This window comes from Sebastes umbrosus, chromosome 22 (assembly GCF_015220745.1).
Source record: "Sebastes umbrosus isolate fSebUmb1 chromosome 22, fSebUmb1.pri, whole genome shotgun sequence".
Taxonomy (NCBI): Eukaryota; Metazoa; Chordata; class Actinopteri; order Perciformes; family Sebastidae; genus Sebastes; species Sebastes umbrosus.
The window spans coordinates 20,656,372-20,678,060 of NC_051290.1; the positions used below are offsets into that span (position 1 = coordinate 20,656,372).

Here is a 21,689-nt window from a genome sequence, read left to right on the forward strand (position 1 = left end):
TCTAATTTCGTTGTACTACACAATGACAATAAAGGGCTTGAATCTTGAATCTTAAGTTACTTTGCAGATTCAGACTAATAATACAAAATATAATCAGCAAATAAATGATAATGTATTATCAAAGAATAAGATAAGACTTTATTGATCCCGGGCGGTAAATTCACAAGCTACCCAGCTGTATATAAAGTAATTTGAATAAGCTCCACCTTTACCAACTAGAACATTAAAGTGATGTACTATCCATAATGTGCACATTAATGCATCAGTGATTATACTACAATAATAATAATATACATTCTGAAGGGGCCATTCTGCATAATGTGTACTTTTACTTTCACTCTGGTACTTATGACATATTTCTATACTTCACACAGGTATATAGATGGCTTTATGTGCATATATTGGTGATATAGGGGTATAGATACAGCATATACGGTCAGCTTAGAGACGCATGTACGGCAATGACAGGGTATCATGTTCAAAATAGCACATCATCGTAGCTACATCTCGGAGGGAAATATTGTACTTTTTACTTGCTAAGTACATTTGGACTTTTCTGTATATTTGTCGGTATAAGCCAAGTATACTTAAGTATAATTTTGATAAGTTCATCTCTGAAAGTACATAAAAAATAATCTGAAAGCATACTCTCTTATTTTAAAAGAAGTATACTAATAGCATACTTCTAAACTTCTTTTTTGTAGGGTAGGCTTAGGCAGCCTACTTAAACTATCCAAAGTAAAAGTACTCAGCCTAGGCTAGGCTACATTTTACTGATAATACTTCTGTCCTTTTACTCAAGTAATATTCTGAATTAAGGACTTTTACTTGTAATGGAGTATTTTTAGATTTATATTTGGACTTTCCTGTATACTTGCCAAGTACATTCAGACTTTTCTGTATATTTGTCGGTATAAGCCAAGTATACTTAAGTATAATTTTGATAAGTTCATCTCGGAACGTACATCTGAAAGCATACTCTCTTATTCCAAGTTTTAAAAGAAGTATACTAATAGCATACTTCTAAACTTCTTTTTTGTAGGGTAGGCCTAGGCAGCCTACTTAAACTATCGAAAGTAAAAGTACTCAGCCTAGGCTAAGCTACATTTTACTGATAATACTTCTGTCCTTTTACTTAAGTAATATTCTGAATTCAGGACTTTTACTTGTAATAGAGTATTTTTAGATTTATACTTGGACTTTCCTGTATAGGCCTACTTGCCAAGTACATTCAGACTTCATTGTATATTTGTCGGTATAAGCCAAGTGTACTTAAGTATAAGTTTGATAAGTTCATCTCGGAACGTACATCTGAAAGCATACTCTCTTATTCCAAGTTTTAAAAGAAGTATACTAATAGCATACTTCTAAACTTCTTTTTTGTAGGGTAGGCCTAGGCAGCCCACTTAAACTATCAAAAGTAAAAGTACTCAGCCTAGGCTAGGCTACATTTTACTGATAATACTTCTGTCCTTTTACTCAAGTAATATTCTGAATTAAGGACTTTTACTTGTAATGGAGTATTTTTAGATTTATACTTGGACTTTTCTGTATACTTGCCAAGTACATTCAGACTTTTCTGTATATTTGTCGGTATAAGCCAAGTATACTTAAATATAATTTTGATAAGTTCATCTCGGAACGTACATCTGAAAGCATACTCTCTTATTCCAAGTTTTAAAAGAAGTATACTAATAGCATACTTCTAAACTTCTTTTTTGTAGGGTAGGCCTAGGCAGCCTACTTAAACTATCGAAAGTAAAAGTACTCAGCCTAGGCTAAGCTACATTTTACTGATAATACTTCTGTCCTTTTACTTAAGTAATATTCTGAATTCAGGACTTTTACTTGTAATAGAGTATTTTTAGATTTATACTTGGACTTTCCTGTATAGGCCTACTTGCCAAGTACATTCAGACTTCATTGTATATTTGTCGGTATAAGCCAAGTGTACTTAAGTATAAGTTTGATAAGTTCATCTCGGAACGTACATCTGAAAGCATACTCTCTTATTCCAAGTTTTAAAAGAAGTATACTAATAGCATACTTCTAAACTTCTTTTTTGTAGGGTAGGCTTAGGCAGCCTACTTAAACTATCCAAAGTAAAAGTACTCAGCCTAGGCTAGGCTACATTTTACTGATAATACTTCTGTCCTTTTACTCAAGTAATATTCTGAATTAAGGACTTTTACTTGTAATGGAGTATTTTTAGATTTATATTTGGACTTTCCTGTATACTTGCCAAGTACATTCAGACTTTTCTGTATATTTGTCGGTATAAGCCAAGTATACTTAAGTATAATTTTGATAAGTTCATCTCGGAACGTACATCTGAAAGCATACTCTCTTATTCCAAGTTTTAAAAGAAGTATACTAATAGCATACTTCTAAACTTCTTTTTTGTAGGGTAGGCCTAGGCAGCCTACTTAAACTATCGAAAGTAAAAGTACTCAGCCTAGGCTAAGCTACATTTTACTGATAATACTTCTGTCCTTTTACTTAAGTAATATTCTGAATTCAGGACTTTTACTTGTAATAGAGTATTTTTAGATTTATACTTGGACTTTCCTGTATAGGCCTACTTGCCAAGTACATTCAGACTTCATTGTATATTTGTCGGTATAAGCCAAGTGTACTTAAGTATAAGTTTGATAAGTTCATCTCGGAACGTACATCTGAAAGCATACTCTCTTATTCCAAGTTTTAAAAGAAGTATACTAATAGCATACTTCTAAACTTCTTTTTTGTAGGGTAGGCCTAGGCAGCCCACTTAAACTATCAAAAGTAAAAGTACTCAGCCTAGGCTAGGCTACATTTTACTGATAATACTTCTGTCCTTTTACTCAAGTAATATTCTGAATTAAGGACTTTTACTTGTAATGGAGTATTTTTAGATTTATACTTGGACTTTTCTGTATACTTGCCAAGTACATTCAGACTTTTCTGTATATTTGTCGGTATAAGCCAAGTATACTTAAATATAATTTTGATAAGTTCATCTCGGAACGTACATCTGAAAGCATACTCTCTTATTCCAAGTTTTAAAAGAAGTATACTAATAGCATACTTCTAAACTTCTTTTTTGTAGGGTAGGCCTAGGCAGCCTACTTAAACTATCGAAAGTAAAAGTACTCAGCCTAGGCTAAGCTACATTTTACTGATAATACTTCTGTCCTTTTACTTAAGTAATATTCTGAATTAAGGACTTTTACTTGTAATGGAGTATTTTTAGATTTATACTTGGACTTTCCTGTATAGGCCTACTTGCCAAGTACATTCAGACTTCATTGTATATTTGTCGGTATAAGCCAAGTGTACTTAAGTATAAGTTTGATAAGTTCATCTCGGAACGTACATCTGAAAGCATACTCTCTTATTCCAAGTTTTAAAAGAAGTATACTAATAGCATACTTCTAAACTTCTTTTTTGTAGGGTAGGCTTAGGCAGCCTACTTAAACTATCCAAAGTAAAAGTACTCAGCCTAGGCTAGGCTACATTTTACTGATAATACTTCTGTCCTTTTACTCAAGTAATATTCTGAATTAAGGACTTTTACTTGTAATGGAGTATTTTTAGATTTATATTTGGACTTTCCTGTATACTTGCCAAGTACATTCAGACTTTTCTGTATATTTGTCGGTATAAGCCAAGTATACTTAAGTATAATTTTGATAAGTTCATCTCGGAATGTACATCTGAAAGCATACTCTCTTATTCCAAGTTTTAAAAGAAGTATACTAATAGCATACTTCTAAACTTCTTTTTTGTAGGGTAGGCCTAGGCAGCCTACTTAAACTATCGAAAGTAAAAGTACTCAGCCTAGGCTAAGCTACATTTTACTGATAATACTTCTGTCCTTTTACTTAAGTAATATTCTGAATTCAGGACTTTTACTTGTAATAGAGTATTTTTAGATTTATACTTGGACTTTCCTGTATAGGCCTACTTGCCAAGTACATTCAGACTTCATTGTATATTTGTCAGTATAAGCCAAGTGTACTTAAGTATAAGTTTGATAAGTTCATCTCGGAACGTACATCTGAAAGCATACTCTCTTATTCCAAGTTTTAAAAGAAGTATACTAATAGCATACTTCTAAACTTCTTTTTTGTAGGGTAGGCCTAGGCAGCCCACTTAAACTATCAAAAGTAAAAGTACTCAGCCTAGGCTAGGCTACATTTTACTGATAATACTTCTGTCCTTTTACTCAAGTAATATTCTGAATTAAGGACTTTTACTTGTAATGGAGTATTTTTAGATTTATACTTGGACTTTTCTGTATACTTGCCAAGTACATTCAGACTTTTCTGTATATTTGTCGGTATAAGCCAAGTATACTTAAATATAATTTTGATAAGTTCATCTCGGAACGTACATCTGAAAGCATACTCTCTTATTCCAAGTTTTAAAAGAAGTATACTAATAGCATACTTCTAAACTTCTTTTTTGTAGGGTAGGCCTAGGCAGCCTACTTAAACTATCGAAAGTAAAAGTACTCAGCCTAGGCTAAGCTACATTTTACTGATAATACTTCTGTCCTTTTACTTAAGTAATATTCTGAATTCAGGACTTTTACTTGTAATAGAGTATTTTTAGATTTATACTTGGACTTTCCTGTATAGGCCTACTTGCCAAGTACATTCAGACTTCATTGTATATTTGTCGGTATAAGCCAAGTGTACTTAAGTATAAGTTTGATAAGTTCATCTCGGAACGTACATCTGAAAGCATACTCTCTTATTCCAAGTTTTAAAAGAAGTATACTAATAGCATACTTCTAAACTTCTTTTTTGTAGGGTAGGCTTAGGCAGCCTACTTAAACTATCCAAAGTAAAAGTACTCAGCCTAGGCTAGGCTACATTTTACTGATAATACTTCTGTCCTTTTACTCAAGTAATATTCTGAATTAAGGACTTTTACTTGTAATGGAGTATTTTTAGATTTATATTTGGACTTTCCTGTATACTTGCCAAGTACATTCAGACTTTTCTGTATATTTGTCGGTATAAGCCAAGTATACTTAAGTATAATTTTGATAAGTTCATCTCGGAACGTACATCTGAAAGCATACTCTCTTATTCCAAGTTTTAAAAGAAGTATACTAATAGCATACTTCTAAACTTCTTTTTTGTAGGGTAGGCCTAGGCAGCCTACTTAAACTATCGAAAGTAAAAGTACTCAGCCTAGGCTAAGCTACATTTTACTGATAATACTTCTGTCCTTTTACTTAAGTAATATTCTGAATTCAGGACTTTTACTTGTAATAGAGTATTTTTAGATTTATACTTGGACTTTCCTGTATAGGCCTACTTGCCAAGTACATTCAGACTTCATTGTATATTTGTCGGTATAAGCCAAGTGTACTTAAGTATAAGTTTGATAAGTTCATCTCGGAACGTACATCTGAAAGCATACTCTCTTATTCCAAGTTTTAAAAGAAGTATACTAATAGCATACTTCTAAACTTCTATTTGTAGGGTAGGCCTAGGCAGCCTACTTAAACTATCGAAAGTAAAAGTACTCAGCCCAGGCTAGGCTACATTTTACTGATAATACTTCTGAATTCAGGACTTTTTAGAGTATTTTTAGACAGTGGTATTTCCAGCCTGCTGTTATTTAAGTAAAAGATCTGGGTATTTCTTCCATCAGTGGTAATACAGTAAATATGTAGCTACAGCAAGCAGCCAGTTAGCTTAGCTTAGTTTAGCACAAAGACTGGAATTAGAGGGAAACAACTAACCTGGCTTTGTCCACAAACAAACCTGTGATTGTTAGCAAGCCTCAGAGGTGCTGTTAGGATAACTGTGTTATCTTTGGACAGAGCCAAGCTAGCTGTTTCCCATTTCCAATCTTTATGCTAAGCTAAAGAGCTAAAGAGCTAAAGAGCTAAAGATGTTATTATCTCATGCTAAGCTTCTCATCTTTCTTTCAGCAAGAATTGTGTTTTCCAAAATGTCAAACTATTCCTTAAATTTAACTTCAGAGAAATGTAAATTTGTCGTGCATTTGAAGCTGAACATACCTGGAGTTTAGGATCCAAGGTGGGCTAACAGAGGAGTGAGAAGGAGAGGTGGATGTTTGCACTGGAATAAGGACAGAAAGAGCTAACAGTGTTAACGTGAGGGCGAACCAGAGGGTGCATGCTACGCTTCAGGGACGACTCAGTTGGTCAGGAAGGTGTTATCGGCTGTAACCGCTGTATGAGAGCAGAACAGTGCAGAGCGGCTGTGAGCTAGCCAGTAGGGCACGCTCACATGCACGAACATGCACTAAAAGCATGAGCAGCCGGCCCGGCTATGTAAACAAAGCACAGAGTAGCTGGTATTACAAAACACACAGAGGGAGAGCAACTTCATTCTTAATTATTTCAGCATTTCTTATATTTTGTATGCTGCTTAATGTACTTGCATTAAAATGTACTTACCACACAGAGGGCCAGTTAGTCGAGCATTGTGAAACTGTGCACAATGCAGCACGGCACAGTGTGGGGAGTGGGCACAGTACAAGCTCCAGTTCGTAAAATGAACAAAAAATGTCATTTCAAAATTTATTTCAAACATGTTAAATAAAAAATAAAAAAATAAAAAAAAGAGAATGATCATACTAACAAGTGGACAGCCAGAAAAAAGTAATATTTACATACAATGAAAAGCATAAGCAAAAGAAATTGTCAAACACTTGAGGCCTTGGTTTACATATTCGAAAAGGAGTGAAAAGAAGTACAAATTTATTTAATCCCACCCCTTCTCCATAAATCATTCATTTGAAGCTGGTTGATTATCAATGAACGATTTATGGAGAAGGGATGGGATTAAATAAGTTTGTACTTCTTTTCACTCCTTTTTGAATATATAAACCAAGGCCTCAAGTGTTTGACAATTTCTTTTGCTTATGCTTTTCATTGTATGTAAATATTACTTTTTTCTGGCTGTCCACTTGTTTGTATGATCGTTCTCTTTTTATTTATTTTTTTATTTTTTATTTTACATGTTCAAAATAAATTTTGAAATGAAAATTAAATGAAATTAAACAGAACATGTTGAACCCACAAGAACACATGAACATCGTGAAGATTGTTCAAGCTGACAAAACAAACAGGAAAACCAAAGAAAAGTTTGTACATCTGATGAATTCAGGAGACGAAAACACAGCCAGTAGCCACTACAGACTGATCCTCTAAGATAGAAAACGAGAATTATCATTCAAATTAATATCAGAATAAGGTTTATTTTGCCAAGTACATACATGGAATTTGACTCCATTTCTATGCGGTTCTCTAAATGTACTCAATGTACACAGAATAACAGCGAGGAACAACAATGACCAACAATAAAATAAAATGCCTTTATACAAGTCAAGTGCTCTGGAATTTGTAAACAATACAAATAGTTCAAAGTAATAAATACAGGATTGATATACATGGGCTGGATGAATGAATTAAGATGATATGTATATATTACAATATGTACATAAAGTGACAGATGATGTGTACATATTACAAACAAATGTGCGTTAAAAACTGTAAATTGTAATTGTAACAGCAGCAGTGGGTATTTTGGTGTTAGAGGGTTATTGACCATGTATGACTGATTAAGTGTTCATCAGAGAGATATAAACTTCTAAGAGAAAATACACCAACTTTTTCTAAAATCTTACCCGACAAGCCATTTAGCCAACGCTGTATTGAAGGAGGTACTCCAGGAGTGGTTTCCAGTGTTGTAGTATATTGTAAAACCTTGTAAAAAAAATTAACACTAGTTACAATAATACTACATTGTGAGTCAGAGCAGAGGGTTAGAAGTTCAAAAGCAAGGTATAGTAGTATCTCTCTCCAATGTTGAACCTCAATATGAAGCTTACCAAAATAAGCTTTGGAAAGAAGCATTTTCCATATATATAAATACCTATGTAAAGACCTGTAGGGGTATATTAAATGGCTAAGTTAGTGTCAGTATATTGAGGGAGTGACTCGCTTTATGATTGCTTTTTTGAACTTACAACATCTTGTTTGAACTCACAGGGCTTTCCATTATAAAGTGACAGCTTATAATGCTGTATTTCTGTGTAAAACATAATTTGTGTCTCTGCGGCGCTCCATGAAAGCTAATGAAAGGTCATGTATCTTCATGTCATGATGTAAAAGGTGTATATGTGAGAGTGAGTCAGACTCAGACTGAGAGTCAGTCATGAGTGTGCATGGCGGTGGGTGAGACGGTGGTTGGGTTTCACAGCGGCGTGGGGTGCGCAGAGAGGTGCCGAGACAGACTCTGATTCCCGGTATCATCGACTTCAAACCTCCCCTGTGATACCGCAGCACCACGGCGGCCCTGTATTGTACCAAGACCCTGAAACTCTGCTGAGACTAAACCCAACTTTCAGCTGTTAAAGGGACTGTTTGACATTTTTATCAAAAGGATGGATTTTTTACATGAGAAATTGCGAGGTTTTATGAGATTACATTACACATAAAAGTATAATGAAACTGGTTAGAAATTAACATATTTAAAGTAAAATTTCAGCATTTCATGAAAAGAGTTTTTTAAGTTAGTTTTAGTTTGTTGATTTGTATATTTTGTGTGGAGTCAAACATTTTGCACATCCCACATGGGATTACGAAACACCAATAAAGATTAAATGAAAACATCAAAAGACATTTTCTAGTACATTTTCACAACCAAAAGAAACCGTGAAAAAAACGTGATAGAAATATATATAAATACGGTGTCAAAATTAAAAGAGATTATTCTGCACAAAGCCCCCTTTTAGAATGATATATTATCATATATATTAATAGATTATTTTTATTATTGAAGCTTTAATGTGTGAGCGACATTTTAATGTCGTTCACACATTAAATGGTCGAGGTGGAGCTGATTTTTACCTACTTTATATACTGTTGGGTTGTTTAATTAAAAACAGTGTGTCGTACCTTAAGAGCTGATAGTATGACGAATTATATTCACCCATTCACTCTGTATCTTTTATATCTCTATTTACTGTTTTTATTATATTTGTATACCTGTACCTCTCCTGTGTTTCACTCTGTTTGCTGCTGGTGCTGCTTTGATACCTGAATTTCCCTCCGGGGATTAATAAAGGTTCATCTTATCTTATCTTAAATCTTATGTCTGAAATTATAATTTACAAAATAACTCGTAACTGCAGCTGCCAGATAAAGTGCATTGGTGTAGTTCTCTATGAATCACAGTGGAATGCTGTAGAAGTAATAAGAAGCGTAGAGTTGAAAAACTCAAGTAAAGTTATTATTGCTATGGACCCTGTTGTGAGTCTGAAATAAAGTTTGAATTGAATACCTCAAAATTGTACTTAAATACAGTATTAAAAAAAACATACTAGGTTGCTTTTCACGGCTGAATAAAGTAGAATTTGTGTTTAATGTCAAGCCAGTTACAGGAACGGCGTGCCAAAGACATCAGGCTGGGCTCCAGTTCATACAGGATTACAGTAAAAGGAATAGATCTATCGTAAACTGGCGTTTTTTCTAAGTAAAATTGTAAAATCAAGTCAAGCAAAGACTGCCAACCAATGTAAAGAGCAGAACAACAGAGACTGTGTTTGTTGATAAAGATAAAACCTTAATAAGTATTTTTCTTGGTCCTTCTTTTGCTCTCCTTCTGTGCCACTCTAACTGAACATGTTAATACTTAGAACAGAAAATCAGTATGTAAAACAATTCTTCCTTTCAGTCTAGGTCTACTGTATATGAACTCAACATTTAAACCACCCTAGAGCGACAATTCAAGCAATAACGTTGAGGAAAAATGGCAGGTTTTCAATCCCCCATATGCAATTTCCCTCAGTGAATTCAGTCCTTTTATTCACAAGATATATTTTTATTCGTATATAAAAACTGTGGGACATACGGTATACGTAAAGAGAGGAAGTATTTCTCAAATTGCTCATCTACCTGATTTTGTCAACGCTGATTCATCTTACAGGAAGTTTGTTTAGAAATCACTAAATTCAGGCGAATGGTCTCGAGACCATTATGAAACATGCTGTGATAGAAAACTCTGTATTTGTATAGATATATTGCAAGTTATGGTGTAAAAGGGTTGCTTAGCATTTAACAATTTAACATCCACTCTGCCAATTTTTATAATGCGACATAATGATGGAGGTTACTTTAAGACAGTTAGTGTATGACCCATTTAGTGAAACTCGTAGATATGTACACAGCGTACATTTTAGAGTCAAGTACAATGAGCCGATTAAACCCATCTGAGGATGTTGATCAAATATAGAGACGTGCTTCCTCCGTTAACATCTGTGACACACTTACACACACCTGTACGTACTGAAAATAGTGATCCGATATCATCTTCGGCACAGAGCCCACTCTTTTAAGGATGTTGTCACACGCAAAAACACGAAGAGTGCGCAGGAGTTGGTACAGAACTTTGTTTATTCATTTCCAATTCAGTTCACTTGACAGACTTGATGCCATTCACAACTTTTGTTTACCGGCACTCTCAAAAAAAAGACTTCAAACCACACATGTTCAAAGTTAACTTGTTTTTCCTGTGTGATAAATTCATTTCAGTGAGGAAAAAGAGTAAAACTGTCACTAAAACAGATTATTTTTAAAAATGTATAAAACAAAAAACACATGAGGACTGTTATAGAAATGCCCAAAGAACAAAAATGGAATGTCTTTCACATATTTTTGTACAGATAGTCAATAATAAAAGATCAAGAGTGCATGTCTGAGTTCATCTTTTCTTAGCGCAAAACTTTTAAAAACTAAAAGAATTCAACAAAGTTTGTACTGGCCAACATTCTGTATTTGTATGTACTTTTTATGACCCAATTAATTCATATTCTGTCTAAATAAATGTCCTGCATCTTCTGAATATGCCATTTTATTCCTCAGGATTAGGACTGACTTTAGTTTCTTTTTAAAAACAAGTCTAACCTGTAGGTAACTTTCCTATAGTTTGGCTCCATCTTTAGCCTGTATAGTGGAACTGCAGCAGGACTGCTTGTCCGGGTCCTAGGGTGAGTTTGTCCAAGCTGACGGTGGATTCGACCTCCATCGCTGGATCAGTTGACAAATTCACTATGGCTGTCTTTGGCAGCTCTACTCCTTCTGCAGGAACAAAGATCACGGTGTTAAAAACAACCAACTACTGTTAATAAACCTTATTGGGTAGGTAAGACATTCTGTTGAACTTGCCTGTAGGTGCCAGTTTGAGTGCGAGCGTCTCAGGTGTTGTTCCCCAGTTCACAGCCGTTATGTATCTCTCGCTCTGGTCCCACAGACGGAGGAAAGAAAGTGAGGTGGCGGAAGAGTAGAGAGAGTAGTAGTCGCCGTGGAGGAGGGAGCGCTCTTTGCCTCGCAGGTCGCTGAGGGATTTGAACCATTTCTTTACAGCGACGCGCTCCTTCAGCTCAGCCTGGAAATGTGAGAATTGAGGAAGTGTTTTAAATACACTGAAAGCAAATGATTATTGACCATGTCCTCCATTTCTACACTGACACTGTGAACACACTCTTACCTTAACAGTCTCATTGACAGCAACATCTTCAGCAAGTTCTTTCTCTAGGTCCCAAACCATCTTCGGAGATTCTGTACCCTGATGAGGAAAAACAAAAAGGGGGGAAAAAGTTACACTCTGTAACAGCTGTAAGCTTGTTGAAACATTTGCACATCTTCTCTGTTTGTGTAGCTTACAACTGCCTGAAGGCCGATCTCATCTCCGTAGTTAAACACTGGGGTTCCGGGCATGGTGAACAGCAGGAGCTGGTAGAGGCGGATCAGGGCCGGAGTCATTGCCCGTTTGGACAGCTGGTCACGTTGGGCGGCACCGAGTTCCCAGGCCACTTTACCCTTCTGAGTGTTAAGGGTGTCCATAGCCATGATGCGCTCCACACCTGCACATAGTTAAGTCAAAAATTAGCTCATGCATGGTTGGATTTCACACATTTGTTTCAGTACATCGTTAGCTCCTGATTTAGACACTAATAAAAAATAAAGATAAAATACACAGAATGAGGAGAGATGACGTAAAAATGAAATATAATTATGATACTGTGTTCAAAATAATAGAAACCAGCCAAAAATGGAAGAAGATAAACACTTGATACATATGCAAGTATGGGCGAGACAAAGGCGAAACCCCAGCCTACCTCCAATTTTGCTGCTGAGCAGGTCAGACAGGACCAGATCTACACCTGTGGTGTTGATGAGCTGAGACAACTCCGCAGCCGAGCTACCTTCAACCACACCCATCAGCAGCCTGAGAGAAAGAGAACGTGGTTAGATTACATTGCGGACACTGATTTTAGTTGGTCGAAAGTAGAAAATGTTAAATTATGGCACAAGAATAGCATATTCTTGAAATTCCCCCCTCGAATGTTGAGATCTGATTTTATTTAAAAGTCTGGCATCATTCCTCAAACCCTCCACAAGGTGTCGCTTCACCATTAGAGAGTGTAAAGCGCCTCTGGCATGGATGCCTTTCTTGTTGATCCATCTCTCCCTGACCCCACCCACGGTCCCCTGCAGCACTGGAATGCTTTTAATCTGCACCTCCTCTCAGGAAACACTCACACTGTTATTTGTCCTGACATTTTTCTGATGCTTTGAAAATCACTTTCCCAAGAAAGATCAGTCCAATATGTTTAAAATCTGTTCTGTCCCAATTTGGAGGTGGAATCCAGCTTTTTGTTATTTTTCTTTTTGCCAAAATGAGCTTTTGGTAATACCTAATATTCAAATAAAGTATTCAGTTTTTGCTCAAGTTGCTTTCCCTATATCTGCAGGCAATATAGCTAAATGTATTCAGAAATCTTGCAAATAAAACACTTCATGATCTTGCACAGATTTGTCTACTTATGCAGAAGCAAAGGAAGTCAGAAAATAGCAGCCATACTTACTTCTTCTTCTTGGGTTCGTCGGTGTCAGTGTCGTTGCCCTGGACAGCGGCCTTCAGCAGGGACCACTCAATCAAATTGGTGGCAACAGCGAGGTCGGATATCTTGATGCCGTCGACATTCAAATTCAGCCAGTGATCCGCTGCAGCCTGCAAGAGAACATGAGCAGCAGCATTTTAGCTATAGCAAGAACAGCTCAAATGACCTGGATGTCTTTCTATCAAGAAACACTTTGGACTTAAGTGTCTCAATTTCGCACGATTAAAAAAACCTAGCGAATGAAAGATAACAGAACATAGTGCGTGTGTCCTACCTTGAGTTTCTCCATCACAACATTAGTATCACCGGCGCCGAACCAGGGAGTGGCTCCCAGGTAGTTCGGAGTCAGGTCAAGCACCACAGAAATGCCTAAGAGGAAAAGCAAATAAAGACAGTAAGCAAACAACATCTGGCCTTGAGCAGTCCAGTCATAAAAATGCTGGTTTGAGCTTTAACACACAAATAACTGATTTCCATTGTAGGATGACCCACCCTTCTTGTGCGCCTTTTCCAACACAGCGACCAGGTCTTTCTCAGTTCCCTGAGACGGGTCGATTTCCTGAAGATACAGGGAGTTCGGTTGGTCGGCCTGGACGGTGTGAAGAGGGCCGAGAACCAGGCCTTTCACCTTCAGCTTGTTGATTTCATCCAACTTAGCCTCAACACCTAGAGACAAACAGGGGGACAGGGAGGTCGTGTGAATTAAACATTGGGGAAAGACAACAGAGTTGATGTGTGAACGGTAGCAGGGTAGGAAGAGACGGCAAAAGGCTGGAGAGACATTTTGATAGTTTAAGAGTAAAAAAATGCTGCTCTTTTAGCTTTGTATTGACCCAAGGCAGGCACATGTGAATGACGCCTCCCACACCCTCTGCTGGCCATGTGAATCTGAGCACAAGGAGGTCCTTTATGTGAAAACACCACCGAGTCACGTGTGGTTGTTGGAATTCTGCCCGAGGCCTGCTTGAAACCCGAGTGCTCGCTAGCAATTCACCTTAAGAACAGCGGTACAACCTATCCTTCCTGTCTGACTCTTAAAAAACATTTATGTTTAAAAAATAACTTTGGAAAAGGACGGCTTAAAATTGTGACCACTGTGTTATGTGACATTTGGAAACAAAACTAATAGCCTGAAAGGAAGAAGTTGAATCACTGCTGAGATCTGCAATGAAGGCTATCCTGCATACCACTACAAAAATGTACTGGGTTGCTCAACCTTGACCTCAAATCTGAGTGGGAGAGATATGAAAGAAATGACTCGTACGTCCTTTAGACTTTGAGTCACTGGTTGTCAGCCTTGTCAGCAGTTTAGTATCAGCTGGAATAGGCCATGCAGAACTAAGGAAACCAAAGATCGTGTCACAAGACTTATCCCTTGTGAATTAGCGTGGGTTACCACAGACCAGAACACTTTGTAAAGATCTCAAATCCGTATTTGTGGAATAAGTGTGACACCATAAGCAAAAAACTACTGTAACTACTAATACACTAAAAAGTACTCTACCTGCAAGTCCGTCAGAGAAAGCTTCAAGGTCAGAGATCTGGTACAGAGGTCCTTCGTTCCACCAGTTCATCTCGGGGATGGGTTTGCAGCGAGGGGCCTGGACTATGATCGCTATGGCTCCAGCCAGCATGCCCAACCAGCCCAGCCAAAACAGGACAAGGAGCACCCAGCGGGTTCGCACCCATCTAAACACAAAGGATGGGGAAAAAGAAGTTTAGATGACCACTGATTTTATGCCACACACCAAAACAAGGGTTTTATAGCAACTCTTGTCCAGTGGCTCTTACCCTGGGGTGCCAGCAACCTTCATCAGCTCCTCTTTGGACAGGCCGGTGAATGTGACCTCGTCCTCGGGTACCTTCAGCTTCACGCTGCCATTCTTCTCTCCGCCTGCAGCCTGGCCATCGCCTGTCATGGGCTGCTTCTCAGGGTCCAGCTCATTGAGCTCCACTTCCTTCATGTCGATGTCCGTGTCCTTGTTCATGGTTCAATCTGATATCTGCAGTAGATGGAGGTACAGAGGGGGGTGGACAACAGAAGGAAGGAAAAGAGTTGTCAAGTTAATTAGTCTCTTCTCCAGAGAAGACATGACATGTCTTGTTTCATTGGAAATAACTAAGTGACCAAACATATGACCAATAATGAAAGAAAGAAAGGAGAAGTCACTTTTTTAGAGCAAAAAGCTCAGTAAAACTAAACCCCTTACTTACATTATAATGATACTCTGTATTTAACTATCGCATTTGTTGCTCTAACACAAATTAAAATGGTCAGACTGGTCTATAAAAGGCTTGTTTTAGCTTGTTTTAGCTTGTTTTAGGTTGTTTTAGGTGAGTTGTGTGTTCAACAGTTTAACTATCAGCTAAGAGACAGCGCTGTCCCCGGAAACAACATAAACCTTCACAATAAAACATTACATCATTACATTTATTGAATAAGTACAACGAATAGATAATATTTAAACAACAATTGCTGTCATTTTTTTTTAAATCTATGTACATATATGATAAAGATGTCTTATGTATTCACTGTACCGTGAATATATCGCTTTGTTCTACGATAAGGTTTCAATGTTCGTTTCACAAAAACTCTTAAACTGAAATGTAAAACTGAAACACCTGTTAATCGCAGTAAATCAAGTAAAAAAAAAATACCGAAAATTGTGTTATTTCGAGTAATTTGTCTTCTATATAAAGATGATGAAATGAAGCCGATCGTTACGTCATCACCTGTTACACGAGCCTGCTGACAGCATTGTGCTATTTCACGTCCTCGTGATGAGTAAAGCAGTTTAATTCAGAGCTGGTTCTGTGATGAAGTAGATTCAACATTACCTTTAAAAAGCAGCGAACAATCCGTCCGGTTTTGGTGTTTTTCCTCTGTCTCAGTGGTTAATCCTGCGGCCTGTGGTAATCTGGTTACACTGGGGCTCGGTCTGTATTTGTAGTTGCCCTGGATCCTCCTCCTACTGAAGGACCAGCCAATAACCTCTCTCTCTCTCTCTCTTTCTCTCTCTCTCTCTCTCTCCACTTATTTGGACCACATTTCTGTCAAAATGTGTCTTTTATTCTGTTCTATAAACCACAACAGCAATGTCACAGTGTGTTTTTACACAGTTTCAGCCTTTGCCCCAGTTAGTACAAAAGAAAGAAATGCCCCTATAAATAAGAGTTAGTGGACATGACATGGGGGTGGATGACAGCTACCCTCATGGAAATAATAAATAATTAAGTAATATAGGCTGAAAATATGTTGTTATTCAGTTTAGTGAATAACAACCTTTATTAGACTGATCCTTCCGTTGTTCTTGTTCAGTCTGTTTATTTATTAGTTAGTCTAATTTACATCAGTAATCGTTTTGGGTCCTGTTTTATATATTTTTTTAGCTTACATATATTGTTGTTGTTGTTGTGTGTCACTATGTTTTATCTGTGTTTTTTATGTACGAGCTGCTCCAAACCAATTGCCCCAAGAGGGATTAATAAAGTTGTTTGAATTGAATTGAATTGAATTGAATTGTGATGCAAACATCTCCTGAAGATAATATAATCAGTTGTACAAGCCGTGCTGATGACCTACTGATAGATGTCCTGATTAAGTACTACATAGGCTCATGGTGAGGCCTTAAATCTTTTGATTAGTGGAGATCGCTTCTTTCTTCTTTAATCTAATTTAACCCCCATTTACACCTCCTACCCATCCCCCCCTCCTTCTGTTTTACCACCTAATTTGCTCAATCACTGAGTAATCTATTCAGTCTGATATGATCATGCTATCACTATTAGTGCTAATACAACAAAGGGAAGTCAAAATCCCTTCGAGACTCAACTGGACTTGAATGGCTTTCTGATATTCACTTAGTAGCTGAGCAACAGTGCTGTTGTTGCAAATGCCACCATGTCACCACTATCATCTTCGTATTACAATCCCACCCTTTACCTACATCCCATTTTACACAGTTAAATAAGGGCCTTATTTTCTATGTCTGTCAGCTCGTTGTTTTCTGTTATTGTTTTTTTTTTCATATATGCAATTTACAGTTCATACTTACAAAAGTTTATGAACAAACTTTTAAGTAATGAGTTTAGAAACGAACAAAACAGATGCACAGAAAAGAAAACAACATCAGCATTGGGAATTTAAAATAAAATAAAAAATAAGTAAAAAAAATGAAATGAAGAAAAAAATAATAATACAAATTTAAAAAGGGGGTGCAGAGATATAACAATTAGGTTGGTTTATATGTCGGTTTATATGTCGTCAAGGTGGCCAGCTTGTTCGCCCCTGCTTTTTTTGTTTTTGTTTGGCTTTTTTTAAAGTAATATGGTTTGACTAAGATTATGGTTATTATTCTTTTCCTGCATTGGCTATTGGATAAACAAAGTAAATTTAGGCCTCCGAAGAGAAAACATTTTTTTTTATAAGTGATATGTCTGTTAAGTCTTTATTAGTAGAATATATAGACAAAATGGATCTCCAATAAAACAAGTCCAGAGAGAGCCATATCCCTTATTATTACTGTAATATACAATACAACTTTTTTAACAGGATCTATGGTACAAAGTTTAAACAAAAGGAAATCCATAACATAAATCTTTTCTGTGAGTGGCTCTAAAAATAGCTTGTCATCATTTCAAAATGTCAAGTTGTTGTTGACATCGCTGCTGTTTCATTTAGTTGTCGCTGTATCAGTCAGTGTTCGTGCTCTGAGGCCTTCCACAGCTGTTGTTTACCTCCATAGAGTTAAAGCAGACTTCTAGGAAAAGCATCTACAAAGTCTCTATGCCATGAACATAAAGTACTGTGGTAGGTTTCAGAACATATTCGTACAGGTTACAGTGTGTGCTACAGTTGATATTTGTCTTAAATATTACAATGAAGAGTCGAATGAGGATGATTAGGAGAAAATACTCTACCTTTGTGAAAGTATGGAGATATTTTATGGAGTTTCTACAGGGGGGAGAAATCTGTAGAATCCTTGAATATTTGCTGATATCATAATTTATGTGCAATATTTTTGTTTTATGGATTGACTTATATTTACATACAGTAGATTGCTTCTTTCCTTTTTATCTCTTTTGTACTATTGTAATATTTGTTGTATTGCCCTGTCAAAACAGTATAATTAGATAGCACCTTGATGTGAATGTCCTTAAGTGCACCTTACTTGTCTAGGAGTTATGTTGAAAACTCAATAACTATTAAAGAAGAATGAGTTAGGGACAGTATGCAACCTGAGAGTCAATGAAATACCAGGATAGGTGTGGTTATTTATGGGAAAGCGCATACGTCTTTATATCGTTGTGTGTAAATAATACTCATATTCCTGTGACGTTTATCAGTTGTAAATGTTGAGAGGGTTATATTTTGGGTTTTGCAATTTTCAAACTGTTGTGAGTAAACATCTTTATGTGACGGGTAACTTCAGGGACACGCTCCACCACTTTACTACCTTTGCAGGTGTGTGCTTGTTATACGCACACAGATGTTTTTGTTCAGTCTCTGTCCTATTGTCCTGAAGGGTTTTGTATGAATTTGTATTTTATGACAAGAAAAAAAGCTTGCAATCAAAATCCACAGAAAGACACTCAGTTTGTTCTTATTCAGATCAATTTATCAGGCTAAGAAAATATAATTCTTAGGCTAATAACAACCCATGTGATGTTATTCACCCCTGATACTTTGCCACAAGTAGTGCAGACACTTCAGTATAAACACATTCACAATTCTGTATTTGGGCCTGGGATTAAATCGTATTCAGTGGGGGTTTATGGGCTGCTGTGTGTCTATTTGTGGAGCTGTGTCATTTAACCTCATTTATTATGCCACGTTTTCTAACAACATGACGTGACTGGCCGATCTTCCTGAAATCTAGAACGGGTAACTTAACGTGACGCCCATGTAAGTATAGCCAAGAGCTAAATAAGGGTCCAACACACGTGCAGAAGTTCTATCTTTTATTTTAGAGACATGTCCCTCCTCTAGACAAGCTCAAACACACACCATCTGTTTCTGTTTTTGGCTCGGCCCGTGGAACACGTGTGGCAGAGTCAGGTTGTAACGGAGCTGTTGACTGCTGGCTGATGTGAACACGCTATGCTGTTGACCCAGGAAGGGTGGTGGACAGACATGAGGAAAAAACAGTAAAGGGACACTCTCTGTTTGTCTGTTCTGCTTTTATAGACTAAAGACAGTTAAGGGAACAATGTTTGGAGAGACATCCATGTTGGATAGTAGGGGATTCGGGAGAAAAACAAGGAAAGAGGAAGAGACGGACGAGTGGCTGGCTCAGGAAACGAGAGTCAGGAGGAGTGGCCTGGAGAAAGAGGAGAAAGGGCAGAGAGGAGGAGGGAGCAGGGATGTGAAAACATGTTTATGAGTCGGGGGTTCTAGCAAAACTGGGAACAAAATTTGGAAACATGGTCACGAGTATTAAAGGAAACACAACACTGAGATAAAGTCTTTTTTCCACATGTTGCCTGTTGAGTCTTCACATCTCCAACAACCAGAACTGACAGGAAGGATAGCACTTATGTGACAGTACACTGATTTGCATGTTTTGCAAATTGGCGACAATGCTGATAAGTTAATGGAGGACACCGATGAAATAATTCACTCCCAAGACTAGTACTATTGTAAAGCCACAGCGTGCTTTATTTGTGCTTTTAACAGTAGAGGAGGGGACAGTATCACAAAAAGAAAATGTGATCACATTGACTAGGTTTGGCCTCCGTCCACTGGCTTCCTGTTCATTTCTGGAATGATTTTCGGATTTGATTGCTTGTTTTTAAGGTTTTAGATTGGCTCGCTACACCTTATTTTGCAGAAATATTGCATGTTCATACTCCGCACTAAGGTCGACCAATAAGATGCTCCTCGATGTCCCCAGAACTAGACTCAAAATCAGAGACGACCAGGCCTTTGCGGTGGCCGTCCCTAATCTTTGGAACAGTTTAAGAGCTGCTGAAGACTCGCCTCTTCTTGCTGGCGTTTGATTAAGTTTATCTTCTGTTGTGCTGCAACTCTTTCACTGCTCTTATGTGCACATCATTGTTTTTACTCTGTTCTTATTGTTGCTTGCTTTGTATTCATTTGTATTATATAGATGTTCATCACTTTGGACAACTGCGGTTGTTTTTTAAGCTTGTTATATAAATAAAGTTTGACTTGACTTGACACTAAAATCCATCAGCCAGCCTGCACACACTCACACACATAGAAAGGAGAGAGAGATAGAGAGAGAGAGAGAGAGAGAGAAGGGAAAGGAGGGCAAGGTTGCTGCATATAGTTTTGTAGGCAGGAAGGGGGAGCAGGCAGGGATTACTGTGCATTTAATTACAGAACACTGGTGGTTCAGGGTCGCAGTTTCAGAAAGATATGTGCATATATGGTCATACACAAGTAGATTGAATAAATAAGAGGAAACTATCATTTAAAAATATTAAAAGTGGGATTCACGGTTGATTCTGTCACAAAAGTGGCTCAACACAGTTTTAGAATCCCTTCAAATGTAGACCAATAGATTGGAAAATTTGTCAATTTAACATAATCAAAAATATGTGTAATAAACCGCTCCTTTTTCCCCCCTAAAATCCCTAAAAGCTAAACTTTTAGTGCTGCCTGTGGACCTCTGTCTTGTTCAGCATCAAAGTCTGCAGGGCTACACACACATGAATACACACACAGGGCCTCACTGTAAATCCTTGTCTGATCCCTCTGAGAGAGTTTATTTTGCAAGACAGCGTGAGCTTGAAAAAAAAAAGCCCAGCAGAGCAGACCTGGACCAGTTTAGACCAGTTTAGCTGAGGTCTTGTGCTTTCATGTCATTGTCTCACAGGCTTGCTGCATTGTGCAGCCCTATACAGTTCAACAGAAATCCATAGATCACTATAGTACACTGATATTTAGTGAATAAGTTACAGAGAAAGTTGATACATTTGATAAGTTCATGCAATACACACACATTCAATAATATAGGGTGTACTTCATAGGGACTTTGCCATATTGTGTAATGTTATTGCTTTATGTTCCTTTACGCTGATATGATTGCAGCACACACACAAACGCCACGCTTTGCTTGTACATTTTAATAACTTTTCTACTTCCAATCTCTCTCCTCTTCCGTTAAATATTCCCTCCTGTTCTTTTTGCTGTCTTTGTTCCCTACGTGTGGCCTAGTTCTCTCTCACAGACAAAGGGGAGACTGTTCAATGAGGAAGGCCTTCCTCTCTAACTCTTTACTGGCATGAATGGAGAGCTAATATGGACAGAGAGCAGACACTAATTAGTTTAACACATTAGTGCATTCACCGCAGAAATACATGAAAAATATACAAAAAGATAAATCACATTGAGTTCATTTCACATTTCCCTCTCTCTCTCAGTCCACATCCGTCTCTTTCTCATTCACAGACTCTTTCCTCCATGTCCTGCACTACAGTGTTGCCAGATCTTGTGAGAGAAACTGGCAACCAAGTCCACAGAAACAAGCCCAAAAGAAGCAACTCTCTCCCTCCAAAACAAGCGACCGTACCTACCTACCACAAGAGAGGCGGCCACTCTTATATATGTATGAATTTATCTTGGATTATGCATTAGATTGCATTTTTGTGTCCATTTTTAGCTTGTAACTTCACATTTTTCTTGTTATAAACTTAAAGTTGAACATTTCATGTCATTTTTGCATCCATTTTGGCTTGTCATTTTAAATTTTTCTTGTTATAAACTCAAAGTTGAACGTTTCATGTCA

General features: G+C 37.3%; 2 protein-coding genes across 5 annotated transcripts in view; one reads left to right on the top strand and one right to left on the bottom strand.

The window, feature by feature from the left end:
* LOC119481208 (serine/threonine-protein kinase pim-1-like) overlaps positions 1-21,689 on the top strand; it is a 1,020,488-nt gene that overhangs the window by 940,939 nt on the left and 57,860 nt on the right. The window lies entirely within an intron of this gene.
* On the bottom strand, positions 10,408-15,929 carry slc3a2a (solute carrier family 3 member 2a). Of its 2 annotated transcripts, none has more exons than XM_037757966.1 (11): positions 15,775-15,929; positions 14,728-14,939; positions 14,441-14,625; positions 13,429-13,602; positions 13,211-13,305; positions 12,901-13,046; positions 12,151-12,260; positions 11,696-11,895; positions 11,520-11,597; positions 11,198-11,417; positions 10,408-11,110 (listed from the first exon to the last, which is right to left on the bottom strand). In XM_037757966.1, exons 2-11 carry the CDS (start codon positions 14,922-14,924, stop codon positions 10,971-10,973), a joined length of 1,545 nt encoding a protein of 514 aa, XP_037613894.1. In that variant the 5' UTR covers positions 14,925-14,939; positions 15,775-15,929; the 3' UTR covers positions 10,408-10,970. The 2 variants fall into 2 exon arrangements, with proteins under 2 accessions (XP_037613894.1, XP_037613895.1); XM_037757967.1 differs by lacking the exon at positions 15,775-15,929 and adding an exon at positions 15,151-15,236.